This window comes from Siphateles boraxobius, unplaced genomic scaffold, assembly GCF_051911475.1.
Source record: "Siphateles boraxobius isolate OS27281-9 unplaced genomic scaffold, OSU_SipBor_1 130, whole genome shotgun sequence".
NCBI classification, from domain to species: Eukaryota; Metazoa; Chordata; class Actinopteri; order Cypriniformes; family Leuciscidae; genus Siphateles; species Siphateles boraxobius.
This window is the reverse complement of record NW_027508734.1, coordinates 28991135-29007586: the sequence shown is the minus strand read 5'-3', so window position 1 is coordinate 29007586 and position 16452 is coordinate 28991135. Positions and strand designations below refer to the sequence as shown.

Genomic DNA, 16452 nt, shown 5'->3' with positions numbered 1-16452 from the left:
TTAAATGCAGCACTGAACTGAGATCGAGTAGTACCAGCACTGATAATTTGCCTGTATCATTATTTAAGCGAATATTGTTTATTATCTTTATGAGCGCTGTCTCTGTGCTGTGATGCGGTCGGAAGCCAGATTCAAAATTGTCAAAGTATCCATTCGAGCTTGAAAATTTGTTCAGCAGATTGAAGACAACTTTTTCAATGATCTTGCCTATGAAAGGAAGATTTAAGATTGGTCTATAGTTGCTTAATATAGTCTTATCCAGATTGCTCTTTTTCAGGAGGGGCTTGACAACTGCAGTTTTCAGGGAGTTTGGAAAACTCCCAGAGAGAAGTGAGGCATTTACCACTCCTAGGAGATCTGCTTCTAAACAGTTTAACACACTTTTGAAAAAAGATGTGGGAAGTACGTCAAGAGCGCAGATTGATGTTTTAAGGTGCTATCGGTTTCTTCCAAAATCTTGCCATCAATTTCTCCGAAATCAGACATAGTAACTACTTTCTCAGATTGTGGTCTGATCTTTCTGACCCCAGCGCAACTCAAGGATGTGCTGATCACCTTTCTGATATTATTGATTTTTTCAGAGAAGAAGGAAGCAAACTCACTGCACTTGCTGTCTGAGAGCATTTCTCTGGGAATGTGACTTGGGGGGTTTGTCAGACTCTCTACAGTAGCAAAAAGAGTGCGTGTGTTGTTTAAGTTAATACACAGCATATCTGTCCCCCTCAAGTCTGAAATTATAGTTACGCTGCTGGGTGGAATGGTAAATTCACATCATGGATGTGCAGCCGACAAATCTGATGCAACTGCGTGATGCTATCACGTCAATATGAACCAAAATCTCTGAGGAATGTTTCCAGCACCTTGTTGAATCTGTGCCATGATTAAGAATTAAGGCAGTTCTGAATGCAAAAGGGGGTCCAACCCGGTACTAGCAAGGTGTACCTAATAAAGTACCCATATATAATTTGAAAATAAAAATGTAATTTTGTATTGTTAAAGTGACAGAGTACTAAAGAGAAACAATACTAGAATGTTAGAAAAACAATAAATACAGTTCGGTTTACGAGTGTTACTGAAATTCAGGGTTATCAAGCACAGGTATAAACTTTGTATTTTTAAAGCTCTGTCAGAAAAAAAAATAACAAACTTTTTTTATTCTTTCTTTTTTTAAGCTTATGTTTAGCCCAGGAACGTACATAGATTATAACTTGCATACAGGTTAGCAGTTTTGAAGTTTATTAACTCTTGCTTGAAAGTTGTAGTAGTGGGAAGAGTTTTAAATGACAATTTTAATTCAGTTGGATAAAGGGATTAAAAGAGGAGAGGGAAAAGGACGGCTAGGGATGAGCTATCAGTACACCAAGCACATGCGGCCCTAGCAGGCACTGCATGAAGCGTCCTTTAAATTGATTGGCTCTGGCTTTAGCAAGAGTCAAATGAATGTACTTCTATGAAAAATTGAGTATTAAAAATAGAATAGAAACAGAAGAACGAACACCCCTTTCTTGTTCGATTTTAAAGCTAAACTCTGTTGGTTTTAAAACAGTGCATGAATAGAAATAATAATTAGTGGACCAGGATGGAGTCCATGAAGTCCCAGAGTGCATGTACAGACTGAAGCTGTGTGAAGTTTGGTGGTTTTAGCAAATCTATTTTAGCACTGACCTCTGAAGGAATAAAACTTCTGTCTCTGAGACTATTCAAAAGCTCTGTTTTCACACTTTCGAACAAGTGTATGTCTTTTGTTTAATCTTGTGTATGCAGACTTTTGACTAAAATAGTGGAATACACTGTAGAGTTCTGCTTTTTGACTTGTTTACAAAAATATCTTTCAAGGATTTGATGTCAATAACCTGGCAAATTTGGCAAAGCCATTCAATACTTCATTCTCAAAAGATCAACTGTATCAGCTTGTTCCTTGTAAACATGACTTGGTTACTGTGCAAACTGATTGAAACGAACCTGTGTGGCCTTACTCCTGAACTTTATTTTAGACCAGGTTAGAACTTGCTAGATTTAGAAAATTTAGTTTAAAGTTCAGTTTAGTGTACAGTATCAGACGGAATATCAGTGAATGGACTCTGGTCAGAGGTCGGATGGTCTTGTGACCTTGTTGTGATTAAATGTTAACACTTTTCTTTTTACTGAAATTGATTTGCATGTAACCTGCCCATTATACGTAGTAGCAGGTTTCATGGCTGTGCGTAGTTGTTTTGTGGCGTTTGACTGAGGTCAGATGTACTGCATCTTCGCCTGCAGCAACTGTATGTTTTGTCTCTCTGAGGTACTACAGATGCCAAGACTTGATGACTCAAAGTTTTAGGGTAGAGAAGTTCACATCTGAGTGTCTCACCTCAAGGAAAGCCATCTTCCCACACAAACAGTGCACACACTCCCTGCAGTGAGATCTGTGGGCGAGGGTTAAGTGTGGTATCGTTTTAAACTGCAGACAGTGAATAAGTTTAGGGTTAGAATTCGCATCCTCTTTGTGCATTTTATGTAATGAATATGAGGTAAGAGTATGGTGTTTTTACTTAGGTTATACAAATATGCACAGACGTTTTCTCTCTCAATCCCTCCCCCAGTCTATTCTCTATCTTTCTGATGTGAATGTTGTACGGAATGTAAAATGTAATCCTTAAGTTGTTTATTTCTTCAAATCTTTGTTTGAAATGTGTTTTTTTGGAATGAACCACCTCACATTAGCATTCAGACAGAGAAATGAAAAATCTCCAGAAGTTCATTTAGAAATTGTCTAGTTCATGTTTTGGGGATATTTATTTCTACTATAGAGATGTGATCCTCCTCCTCTCTCTTCATTTCGCTGAGTAGATTGAGTTTACTGACTAATGACAGATCATGCTCCACCTGAACCTGAGTTTGCTGCACCTGTCCTTATGTTCTGACAGGCTGAAGCTGTTGATATCTTTGGTGTCCTAATACATCATAAAAAGGTGTATTGGCATGGGAGGCAATGACAGATTAAATGGAACTTTTTCACACACTACCGTTCAAAAATCTGGACTATGTAGGAGTTTTTAATGTAAAGCATCTTATGCTCACAAAAGCTGCATTTAATTGATTTAAAAAAAAAAACTTTTCTATTTTAATTTATTTTCAATGTAATGTGTTCCTGTAATTGCAAAGATGAATTTTTCAGAAGCTATTACTCCAGTCTTTAGTGCCGCATGATCCTTCAGAAATCATTGTAATATGCAGATGTTTAAAATATGCATTATAATATAATGATGATGCTCAAAAAACAGTTCTTATTATCAATGTTGAAAGCAGTTGTGCTGCTTTATATTTATATGACACTTAACATAATGTCTTTCACTTTTAATCAGTTTAATGTGTCTTGTTGTGCTTAATAAAATTATATAAAAAAGTGTTTTAATTGGAATGGTAATGTGTATATATGGACCTCTTATATTCTACACAGAGCTTTATTTATTACAATAGATTTAGCGGAGGAGGAGAAATAGCGGAGGACACAGAGTAAGCTGCTGCAGGAAAGGTGCATAACCAAAGTTGTCCGAAACATGAGAATACTTTTATATTTATAAGCACTTCAAACAAAAGCATAAGGATTTACCTTGGCTTGCCCTGTCGTGCTTTGATCAATACATGTGCTGATTAATGCTTTTTAGCGGTGTTAGGGTTGGACATTATAAGTAACATGAGTTATGTAATCTGATTACTTTTTTCAAGTAACTAGTAAAGTAATACATAATTTTGTAATTTACTTTTTCAAATAAGTAGCACGTCCCTTTTTTCCCCATTTATTGACTGACACGTCTCCTGCCCCCATGTTGAGAGAAATCGGGAGTAAAACTGCAGAGGCATTGTGTGCGCTGTGTAAACATAACGGTTATTGTAGTTCTAGACTAAATGTTAACATTAACTTTCTCATCTCATTTGCAAAAAAAACAACAGATTCAGTATTCCTAAAAAAAAAGAATAATAATCTGCAATAATTAAATGTTAACACAAATATATGTTTGTATTTAATCTCACTTTATTACCAATGTCTTTGTTTCTGATCTTTAATGATCAAATTCAACCATACGAATAAGGAAAATTAATTTTAGTGAAACATCTCATTTGTTTAATATTTTTGTTTTTAGTGAAGTTAGAATGTTGAAATTTCTTGTCCTGTGTCTTGTTCTTCTGCAATCCAGAATGGCAGCAAAGTTGAAATGTTTGTTTGAGCTGCGCCCTCTGCTGTTTTCGCATTTCCTTCAGCCTGAGGCATATTCCTTTCACTTTTTGTGTGAAAGGGCCTTTCCATTTGACAAAAATTGAACTTTTTTTTGTTATTAAAAAATGAATAAGCAAGCCCCGCCCAGGTGAGAAACAGTAACTCAAAAGTAACGTGTAACATTACTTTCCATAAAAAGTAACTAAGTAATGCAATTAGTTACTGTTTTAAGGGAGTAATGCAATATTGTAACATTACTTTTAAAAGTAACACTTAGACGTGTTTTCTTCAGTTATATCCTTATCTGTAAATGTTATAAATTCCCATGAGTATTTCCATTTAGCATATTTTGACAACAAACGAATCTCCATCAAACTTCACAGGCGTAAATGAACGAGCTTTGATGCGCACATGCACGTCAAACAGAACTGGAGTGCAATTAATCATATTTCTATGAGAGCAGTAACAGTAATTTAACTTAATTACGATGTGAATGTGTGTGATCCTCATACATTTCATGTTTTTTTTTTTTGTTGTCATGTCATTTTTAATTTATTCATTTGAAATTCTGCTTTAAAAAATGTAAGCAATCAGTTGTTTTTTGTTCAAATGTTTACATTTTAACCCTTTTTTGCATGTATAGCATAGTCTACATAATTATATTCACTATATTCATAACTTGTTTTCCTAATCTTTATATTGCACATTGTTTGGAGGACAACATTGGGCAGGTTGTGGAATTAAAAAATTAGTTGCATCCCTGGTTGTGATATATTTATATACAATATCTGGCCATCACATTATTTTAATTATACTATTCTTATTATTGTATTTTAAAGGTGTACTTAACTTTTTTCCCTCATTAAAAAGTTTAACATGAAACTGTGAATAGCTATTTTGACAAAAATGTTAAAAAAACGAAACACTTATTTTACAAAATGGAGACAGCAGCCATATCAGTGGCTTAGAAAAGTTGAGATCATGTGACCTGTGATCACCAAAAGCTGTGCCTTGCAAAAAGTTACTACTACTACTACTATTAGTAACAATAGCATAGTAAGTTTTCTAAATTGACTCCTATGCTCAAGACAAACTGTATAAGAGTATCTGAATAAAACTAGTAAACCAATCCAAACTGAATAAATGAATTGTCCAAACAAGCAGTCCCTTTTAGAGTATTGAAACAAACTGCATCGATTCGCTGTTCATTAACCACAAAGCAAGGACAAGAGTACCTCAAGGTCGAGTTTATTGATGTATGTGTTCTTAGACAGAATAAAATATTTATAAAAAGTCTAAAACAAAGTACAAACAAAACTGCTAATAAATACGGTGATAAATGTAAGTATAAAAATCAAGACCACTGGGACATATTAGGACTGGTGAATCAAACTAACACTTACTGAGTGTACCTCTAAATCATTGTTTTATTTTGTAATAAAGCAAATGAAATGATTTTTGTGCATTAAAGCAAGTGAATGACCGGAGTTTGTTTCCACTTAATTTAGGTATGCAAACCTTTCTCAGATTTTTTTGTGTGGTATAGAGCCTATTTTGGGTTTCGTCCTCTCCGATCATTGTAATGGAAAGATTCAGTCTTATGCCACTCACAAACAACACAATTTTAGCCCTGACTGTCCACTCGTCAACAGTTAAGGGAGATAGCTGACAAAAGCCCAAATTCAGAGGCAAATCGGTGCTCGTTCACGTAAGTGATGACCGCTATGTTTGAATTATCAAAGACGCAATCTGAGAGAACCACCAGTGTGTTGCCGATGCCCGAGAGATATTTAGCATGTTCAATTTCTAGACCTGTGTGCAACCCAAGTCCTGTAGAGTTAAATGTGTTTTGACTGGAACTGATATCAACGACTACAGACAGTTGTGTAGTGTGAAAAGAACAGCAATTTTGAAAGTTCTTTAGTGTGTGAACGGCGTTAGGATTACCCTTCCATATGAAAGTGTTCAGTTTTTGTGAAGCCATGGTTTTGTTTTATGTGTTCAGGTTTGATTTGGCATTAAAAACTTTCTTACCGCCAATCTTCTCATCGTTCTTCAGTGGTCAGAGCTTAGACAGAGACAGACAGTAACCCGTCTCATTATCTCACTTCATGACGCTTAGACACCTTAACTCTCCTTTACAGAGGAATCAGCTTCAGCTGTCATAGGCAGAATACCAGCCAAAGGTCATGAGAGTTTTCATAATCTCTCCTTCCTTTCTCTTTCTTAAACACACAAAATATGCATGCATTCCTATAGAAAACAGCTTATTTCCATGTGTTTGAATAGCTAGTGTTGTTGATATCTTATCCAGTGACTCATGCACCTTTAAGGGGATTTACTGTACAGTCTGTCACAACATTCACATGAAGCACTGTGGTCGCAGAAGAGCAAATTCTCACATTTCCATTCTGACATTGGTGAGCTTTTTGTCTGGCACTGAAAGCTTGTTTGTGTGAGGATTGAGCAGTATAAGTGGTGTTCATGTTGCAAACCGACCAACAGGACAGCTGCATGCGAGACAGTTCCGATTACTTCTTAAAGACAGGGATGATTCTTGCTTTCTATCTCTTACTCATTCAACTCACACACACACACACACACACACACACACACACACACACACACACACACACACACACACACACACACACACACACACACACTATTTTGGAGGCATAACAGATGTTATGTATTAGATAAATAATTAATACATACCTCAAAGACTCTCTTCACTCAACAGCTAAATGTATTCCTTACAAAAGCCTGTGGGTGCAGTCAATGCTGAGAGATTACTTTTTCATTGTTCAGTCAGCACAAACCCCATGAGGAGATGCTCCACACGGAGCCATTTAATTCTCTCACGCGGCCTGATAATGGCTTGTTCATTAGCTGCGTATGAACAAAAATGCTGATGTGATAATAATGCTGCACATTGGTACTGGTATGAACGCACCCCAATGGCACCGTTGCCAGATTGGCTCAGTCACAGAGATGCATTCAGGGCTTTGAAAGATCTGTGAGTCTACTGAATGACGTTATTGTGAAGAGCACCAAAATCCAATAAGGATTTTTTAACAGAGTTCTCTGATTTTCTATCTAATTTGGCCACAAAAGCTGATGATGTTTTGCTTTTAGGCGATTTCAATATAAATGTTTGTTGCCCACAAAAGCCACTTGTAAGAGAGTTTACTCAACTTTTAGACTCTTTTAACTTAACACAATATATTTCCGACTCCACACATATGCAGGGCCACACTCTTGACCTTGTTATGACTACAGGTTTTCCTATAGTAAATATTGAAATTCGTGATACTGGGCTTTCTGATCATCTGCCAATAATTTTTGATTGTTCTATCCCTGCTTTAAAACCTGAAAACAGCTCCTCCACTTACCTGTCTAGAGTTATCAACTCCTCTACTGCCGCTCAGTTTATCGAGGCTTTTAAAGAACTCCCAGTAGGTGTCACTACACAGTATTCTGATGTTGATGACTTGGTCGTTAGTTTTAATATATCATGTACTGGGATTTTAAATGAAATCGCCCCCCATAAAGTCAGGACACTAAAACCAAAAAAACAGCCTTGGATAAACAAAGTTCGTACTTTAAGAAAAGAGTGTAGAAGAGCAGAAAGAAAATGGAGAAAGGATAAATTACAAATCTCCTACCAGTTATTACAAAATTCCTTAGTCAAATTTCAAGAGGAGGCTGCCTTTCAAAGGTCTAAATATTTTTCTAATTTGATTGCTCAAAATTCCCAATGTCCAAAGTTTTTGTTCGCTACTATAAATTCAGTATTAAATTCGTCAATTGAGATTGGTATTGTTAAGAGCACAGAGTTGTGTGAGAAGTTTTGCAGCTTTTTCATAAACAAAATTATTTGCATTAAATCACAGATTGTACTGAATCCATCCCAGAAGGTCTGGCGTTTGCCTCTGAGTAGAGCTACATTTTCACACTTCCGTCCGATCTTACATTCTGAACTAACGAATATAGTGTCCAGTTTAAGATCGACCACTTGTTCACTTGACGTTATACCAACTAGATTACTTAAGGAAGTTCTGGACTCAGTTGCACCAAATCTCATTTCTGTCATTAACAGTTCCTTTCAGACGAGTTCCGTTCCATCTTGCTTCAAACATGCAGTAGTTCATCCGCTGCTTAAAAAGGAACACATCCGATTTTAATAATTATAGGCCTGCTTTAAATCAGTTATCCCCTTACTTAATTGAGAACAATATACTGGATCCGTTTCAGTCTGGGTTTAGATCCAAGCACAGTACTGAATCAGCCCTGCTAAGAGTGGTAAACGACTTGTTATTATTTGTGGATTCCGGAAATTGTGCAGTTCTGGTATTGTTGGATCTCAGTGCAGCTTTTGATACAGTGGATCACTGTATTCTTTTAAATAGGTTAAAAACTGAGGCTGGTATTTGTGATTCAGCTGTAGAGTGGTTTGAATCTTACTTCTCTGAGAGGAGTTTCTCTGTTGAGATCGGTCAGTTTCATTCATCACCTTTTCCTGTCACGGGGGGAGTACCGCAAGGCTCCATTTTGTGACCGATTTTATTTTCATTATATATGCTACCGCTTCGTTATATTTTTGAATCTCATCAGATTCCTTATCATATTTATGCGGATGATACCCAGTTGTACATGCCAATAAAATCTGGGTCTAAGTCCTTATCCGATTTATTAGCCTGCGTAAGTGACATTAAAAGTTGGATGGGTGAAAATTTTCTTCAGTTAAATGAAAACAAGACTGAAAGTATTTTATTTAGCGCCCCCCATTTGGTAGATAGTCTGACCTCTGATTTAGGACCTCTGAAAGCTAACATCCGCACTCATGTAAAAAACCTGGGTGTCATTGTCGACTCTGAGTTAAAATTCGACAAGCAAATAAACTCGGTTGTCAGAAGCAGTTTTTTTCAGCTCAGGAGCTTACGAAAACTAAAATGTATTTTATGTTTTGGTGACCTAGAGACAGTCATTCACGCTTTCATTTCAACAAGGCTAGATTATTGTAACGCTTTGTATGCCGGTCTCAACCATTTTTCATTAATGCGCTTGCAACTAGTACAAAATGCTGCAGCTCGTTTTTTAATGGGTAAGAAAAAACGTGAACATATCACCCCTATTTTACAAGATCTGCATTGGTTACCGGTCAAGTTAAGAATTGAATACAAGGTTTTGACTTTTGTATTTAAATTTGGCATGGTCTTGCTCCAGTTTATATCACAGACCTCATTTGTCCATACTCTCCACTAAGAACTCTTAGATCATCTACTGAAAAATTATTAACTATCCCTCGCTCTCGCTTGAAAACGAAAGGTGATAGAGCTTTTTCCGTTTTGGGTCCAAGGCTGTGGAATTCGTTACCTCTATATGTTAGGTCAGCTTCCTCTTTATATGCATTCAAGTCAGCTTTGAAAACACATCTTTTTTCTCAGGCGTACTCATAACTGAGGATATGTAGCCTTAGTGAGTTAAAATGTTATACTATGAAATTTTGTACGATGTTTGTTTTTATTGTGTTTTTGTGAAGCACCTTGGCCAGCAGAAATGCTGTTTTAAGGTGCTATATAAATAAAAGTGACCTTGACCTTGACCTTGGTTGGGTCAGATATATTAATGTTCTTTGGCTTTAAAGGAATATTCAGATACTGTAAGAAATAAAATTATTATTAATATGTGTAAAAAAAATCTGTCTAAAAAACAGATATTGCCCTGGCAGAAAATTAACAGTACCATTTCAGTTAAGTTTACTGACATTTCCTTCAGCTATAATACACAACCCAATGAAACATAACTAAAAATAAGGATAAAACACCTGGGAAAAATCAATACGGAAAATTCCTTCATATTAACAGTACATTTGTCCGACTTTTTTAGTGTATCTGAAAAATATTTGCGTTCTATTAAACTGACACTGAATCTTTTTTTTCTACCCACCACTAGAGTAATGTTAGATGTATAAACCTGAAGCAAAATATACCGTTAAGCTATGGCTGTCAATAGAGTACAATAATCCTGACTAATCTTATGATATCTTTAGAAGGCATTCTAGCATTCAAAACTTTGGGGTCTGAAAGATATTTTAATGTTTTTGAGAGAAGTATCTTATATGCTCATCAAGGCTGATGTTTTTTTTTTATCAAACATGCTGTAAAAACAGTAATATTGTGAAATATTATTACAAATTATAATAATGTTTCTATTTTAATATATTTTAAAATGACCGAGCTGAATTGTCAGCAGCCATTGATCCATGCTTCAGTTTTCATTTTTGTCAGGATTCTTTGATGAATACAAAGTTCAAAAGAACTGCATTTTTTTAAAATAGAAATCTTTTGAAATATTAGAAATATTTTTTACTGTAATTTTTTATTAATTTAATGCATCCTTTCGGAATATAAGTATAAATCAAATTTGTTTAATTAAACGTTATTTGTGTGATTTGATATACTTTTATTATGGAAATGTTGTGTTTTGATTTCTATTTTGCATTTTGTGCTCAGCATATTTTGGCATTAGTGTCCTTTGTCACCGGTGATCCGAGAGAATTTGGTTGAGTTGGGTTCAGATGGCAGAGGTGATGATGGGCAGGTTCTGTGTTTTTGGAGAGCTGTTGTCCAGGGAGGGATAAACTGACATAGGCAAGCATGAGTGTGTTCTGCACAATGTGATGCATTTTACAGGTAGCACAATGAGTATTCATATTGGAAATTAGTGACCCTGAACCATGAGTGCAGTTTGGCAAAAGAGAGACTATTCAATGATATTAAAGACACTTTGATCAGCCTGCCAGCTGAGATAAGCTTAAACAGCAGACGGTATTTGTCATAAGTCCATTCATGCTTAAACAGCTTTAAAGGGCTGAGTTACTAATTATGAAATCTTTTTTGTCACTTCTGTTATTTTAACATGCAACGTAATTTTTACAGATAAACACGTGATTTCTCATTTTCACTTACTTTATTTCCTATAGCTGATGTAGGTGTATTGCTGCAGGTATCAGAAAAAAACTGAGATGGAGAATTCCTCTCCATTATTCTTGACTGTCATTGTTTTGTTGTGTGCTTCTATTTGTCAAATTTCTATTTCTCAAATCATTCATCTGATAATAAGATTTGGATTGTTTTTCAGTCAGATGGGAAAATGTAAAACATAAGCAAGCAATAAAAAAGCAGTAATATTAAAATAAGTAAACTATTGTAGTGGCACTTCATTCAGTGTGAGAATAAAGAACCAACACAAAAGCAAACATTTGCAAGCATTCAGAGGTTTAAGAAAGCACAGTACAATATAGGTTTAGTCATAGTACCACTCTCCCTGAAAAAATGTGAATACAAAAAGCAGTAATATTATTTTCTCATTTTGCCACTAGCCTGTGCAAGTTTTTATAATCTGTTTGTTTGTTTGTTTTTATTCATCCCATTTGTTTTCTTTTTATGTTGAAAATCAAATAAATCAACTGGGGGGTTTCAAAAGCAACTTATACGATTCTGAAATGATCATTCTTTATCATCCACAGACTCTCTGGATTTAGAGACTCTCCCAGAGGATTCTGGGTCTGAGGTGGTACCAGAGACGCCCCCCCACAGTCGGCCTCAGGAAGATGAAGGGTCAGATCTCACTGAACCCAGCACAGGTAACCAACACATATTCACACAGATAAACACAGTATCTATGTGATATTAATTCTGGTCCTGGAACTGTTATCAACCAGCCAGAGTTTGATTTAGGACCAACTTGAACAACATTTAAATCATCATACAGTCATATTGACTTCTGACTGTAGCAATGATTTATGGTTAGGACAAAGAAAGGACATTTAAAACCAAAGCCATCATAGGTAATACAATTGTTTTTACCTTGGTAACTAACATGTTGGGGTGCTTTCACCCTGGCAGTTCAATAGAATTGTTGAGCAATTTTCATTAATTTGAAAGCAATTTGGTCCGCACTTGTTCAGGATGTAAAGTAACATGCACGTGGATTTTAGCTGATGACAACATCATTAGTTCAACCAAACAAATGCAGGGGATCATGCCAGTGATGATTTACGTTGGATACGAGCGAGAGTGAGCGTGCAGTGTAATCGTGTATAGAGAGTGAGTGCAATCAGAGCGGCAAATGAATGGCTCGCAATCAGATGTGTCCTCAAAAGAGCAGCAGAATGCAACACACATAGACGCAAGTGTTATTCATTTTGCTGCACATAATATCACTAATTAAATTAAAAAAAAACATATCAACCCACATTGTTCTTTCTATCATGCGTGCTGTGCACGTTTGTGATGCCACAAGATGAACAAATCCACTGAGGTTCGATAGGATTTATAAAAACCAGACCAGCCACACTCCGATTCAGACCGCAGCAAACGTGCCCAGTGTGAAGGCCCCCTTCGATTGTACATTAGTACATTGTTGCACAGCAAAAGTCACTTGTGGAGTACACAATCCACTCACAATTCAGAAAACCAATGCAAGCATTGTAACTGTCAGTGCAGAAATTAAACCATGAAGAAGGAAAAACCAAAGCTTGAAAGGATTGTTGATGCTGATGCAAACATCTGAAACATACTCTCATACTTAACTATACTTGATCCACAGTGCCTAAACACTAGATGAGGATCAAAGAATTGAGTTTGCAGACCAAGTTGATGAATAATTTAGAGTCAATTGTGGCGCTTTGATTGTACTGCAGCTTCCTGTTAAATTAGGTCCATACAACATGTGTCCAGGCTGTAAACCTGTACTGTAACAGCTGTTTGAAAGCCAATTTATGTGTGTAAATCTCCACTGACACTGGCAAGACATAAATCTTCCACTAACACCAAACTGCAACTCTTCGTGTTTTGTAAGCTGTCAATTTCACTTTTTCTCCAAAAGGCTATCCAGCCTTATTACTTTTTTCCTCCCTAATAAAGTTTATTGGTCCCTGAAAGCAAGTTGGACACTGGTATTTCTTGAAGAACTCAATAGTTCTCCTTCATTCTCTCTCTCTCTCAGGTCAGGCAGAGTATGTTTCTCGTATCCGAAGGCTAATGGCTGAGGGAGGCATGACTGCGGTTGTCCAGCGTGAGCAGAGCACCACAATGGCTTCCATGGGCAGCTTTGGCAACAACATTATTGTCAGCCACCATATCCACCGTGGCTCCCAGACAGGTGCGGACGCACGGAGCCGTACTCTTTTGAGCCCTATCCCTGGTCCCTCCTCTAGTGTCCCTGAGTCTTTAGCTGGAGCTGCAGGTTCGTACTCCTGCGTCCTCACCAACGCACTGGGGCTTCATACCGACACGGCTCTGGGCACCTCTACAGACATAGACCTAACACCCCTCGTAGAACAAGAGAGACTTCACACATCCCTCCTGTCACAGGAGTTTTCACCTCTTTTCTCATCTGCTGTAAACACAAACAGACCTTCTGCTTCCATGGAAACATACAGTGTCTTGGAGGGAGAGGAGCTCCAAGACTTTGTGCCCCTCTCTCCATCTTTACCCTCATCCTCACCATCTCTTTCTCCAGTGAATAACAGTAACTACAGCAACAGTGATAATAGTTACCACGGAGAAGCGTATGGGCGGTGAAAGGGGCGGAGTTCGGAGAGAAGTCATAATTTGAAAACAACGAGGAAAGAGAAGGCAACACAACAGAAACGTCCGAATATGTTTGCACTCGGTGTTCCTTTCGCATCAGTGTTAATATTTTGCATCTGCTCTGACACTATTTAGTGAATAATGAAAGATGGAGAAACAGTTGTAGTTTCCTGATCAGCTAAAACTCAGCAATGTGTTCAGGCGATTTCATGTTGTACTTCAGTCAGCCTTGCTGAAGGTTCCAGTGGTGGTCTCTGTCTGCCTGTTGTCCATCATGAAGTGCGCACATATATAGCCACGTACAGAATAAGGTGTGTATGTGCTTTTATGTGAATGCCAGAGAGATGGAGCATCACTTTGCAGGCACTCTGCAGAGCAATATCAGTTTTGTTCCTCTACATCTTCTTTCAAATGTAACATTTCAGATGCCATTGAAATCTGCTGCCTGGACCAGAAAAGTATAAAGTCTCGTATAGTCTTGTATTTGAAATTACAAACACTTGTCACACTCTGAACAATTTGGTTATGTTACTGTTGGTTAGTTTAGAATCGGGTGTAAAGTCACTTCTGTAGAAGGTAGGTCCAATTTTAGAAGGTGATTGTTACATTTTAGTTCAGATTTTTATAAAGTTGAAAAGGTCACACCTTGTTTTTCCTGTTTTTTAAACTTTTGGAAGGAAGACAAGAAAGAGAATCAAGAAAGAAGACAAGAGTTGTCTAAACAAATATTGTTTTTTGTAGAGTTAATTCTGTGGCATTAATGGGTAGTTCAAAAAAATTGATTTATCATTTACTCATACTCATGTTTTTCCAAACCTGTCTGACTGCAGAACACAAAATAAGTTATTTTGAGAATTGAGAAGAAAGAAAGAATTGGGTTATTTCTAGAATTGAGAAGATTCCAGGTTTGGAACAACATGAGGCAGAGTAAGGGATGACAAAATTTTCATTTCAACCTTTAAGATCTGTAGCCCCATAAAACCATCAGCTTCATCAGTCTTCCATGTGGCCAAGTCAGTCTTCTTTCCACCCAGTGTTACCACTGAAACCCCTAATTATCTCGCTTTGCCCAGAAAGTTGGCTCCTTGAAAGGGTTTTCCCTTCCCTGTTTACAGTAAAGTGGTTGACACAATGTAATAAACCTCACACTCAGAACATCAACAGGGAAGCGGTGAAGTTTGACAAGCATGTCTATGTTAGAGAGACACTATCCCAGTTCTGTCAGCTACTGTAGATTTTCAAAGCCTATTGAAAGTTAAGCAGACACCTGACAACATTTCTGTTGCTACCTTGCCATTTATTTCTTATGTAGCACTCTGGTTTCTACCTTCTCTCTCAGAAAAGTGTGTGTGTGTGTGTGTGTGTGTGTGCGTGCGTGCGTGCGTGCGTGCGTGCATGCGTGCGTGCGTGCGTGCGTGCGTGCGTGCGTGCGTGTTTGTGTGTGTGCATGTGTGTGTTCAGAGAGCTTGTCCATTGAACCTCAAAGTGTGCCCCTGGCTTTGCTGTAATGCCTTTTGCATTTCAGAATGTGAAGCATATTTTGTCTTCAGCTTGTTCGCAATCCACTAAATAACTAGCAAATGATAATGTGGGATTGGTTTAGTGTACTTTATGTTGATATGTGACCTTGTCTATATGATGTGTTTTTCACTGTCGAAATGCTGGCTAGTGGTCTGGTACACAGTGCTACAGTACTGCATAGGGAAGGCGGATGCTTGGATGAATGTTTATGTGAGATTTTTCTTGTTCGCTGGCTAATGCATTATGTTCCGCATTAATATGGAGAGGCTCTCTCTGCTTCTTTTGGGAAACCACTTTATCCTGAAAATGAATGTCTGGTAGTGTCTCCTGAATCAACCTGCTGCTTTTGTAAACAGTGTAACCTCTGCTTTAGAGCTCATCTCACTGGCCTTCTACAGTAAAACAAAACAAACAACAACAACAACAAAAATGTTGTGCTTTTTCTGCACATGATGTATAAGACACTGTAAAATTACAGCAGCAGCTTTTCTGAGGGATTATGTACTTCACATTAAAAGTGAAAAATTGTCTTTTTTGTTTCTTTTTCTGTTTGCTTTTTAGAAAACTGTTATTAAATGTTTGTCTTTTCAACGAAAAAATAGCGGTAAAACATTGATCTGCATACTGGGAAACAATCTTGTATGTGAATTATATGGAATAAAATTACAACAAACATACCGTGTTAATGTTTGTTTGTGTGTTGATAGCGATAAAGATAAAAATGCTCATTTTGTAATGTTTTGTTTCTAATATTTTTATTTTATTATTATGGGCCTTTTTGCTGCGGATGTCTCGCATGCCCCTACTGTTTTAAATAATCTTTTGCTGCACCTAATGATTCTTTAAACTAAAGTCTAACGGTCCAGATGTTATTAGATTCACTGTTGTTCATTTATTTTATAACCATTTTCATTCATACACTTAGCTCCACATTAGCCTTGTTGCTCCTGAGCCGAGTTCAGATCAGTGCTGCCTGTTTAGGATTATGCCTCTCACGAAGTAGACTCTTTTCAGATGATGCCAGAACTGTGCATGAGACTAAGCAGTGATTGTGTTCACTGTGCTATGATGGAGAGGTTAACACTGGCTCTGAGAGACCATTTGAATAAAAAGGCCTGTAAAAGTGAT

At 37.1% G+C, this 16452-nt stretch overlaps 1 protein-coding gene across 1 annotated transcript in view; it reads left to right on the top strand.

The window, feature by feature from the left end:
• Positions 1–15999, top strand: part of ambra1a (autophagy/beclin-1 regulator 1a) — a 106597-nt gene extending 90598 nt beyond the window's left edge. Inside the window, exons 18-19 of the mRNA XM_077229059.1 lie at positions 11736–11852; positions 13217–15999. Of these exons, the coding sequence (XP_077085174.1) occupies positions 11736–11852; positions 13217–13794 (695 nt within the window). The 3' untranslated portion in view covers positions 13795–15999. The remainder of the gene's footprint in view (positions 1–11735; positions 11853–13216) is intronic.
• Positions 16000–16452: the final 453 nt, after the last annotated feature.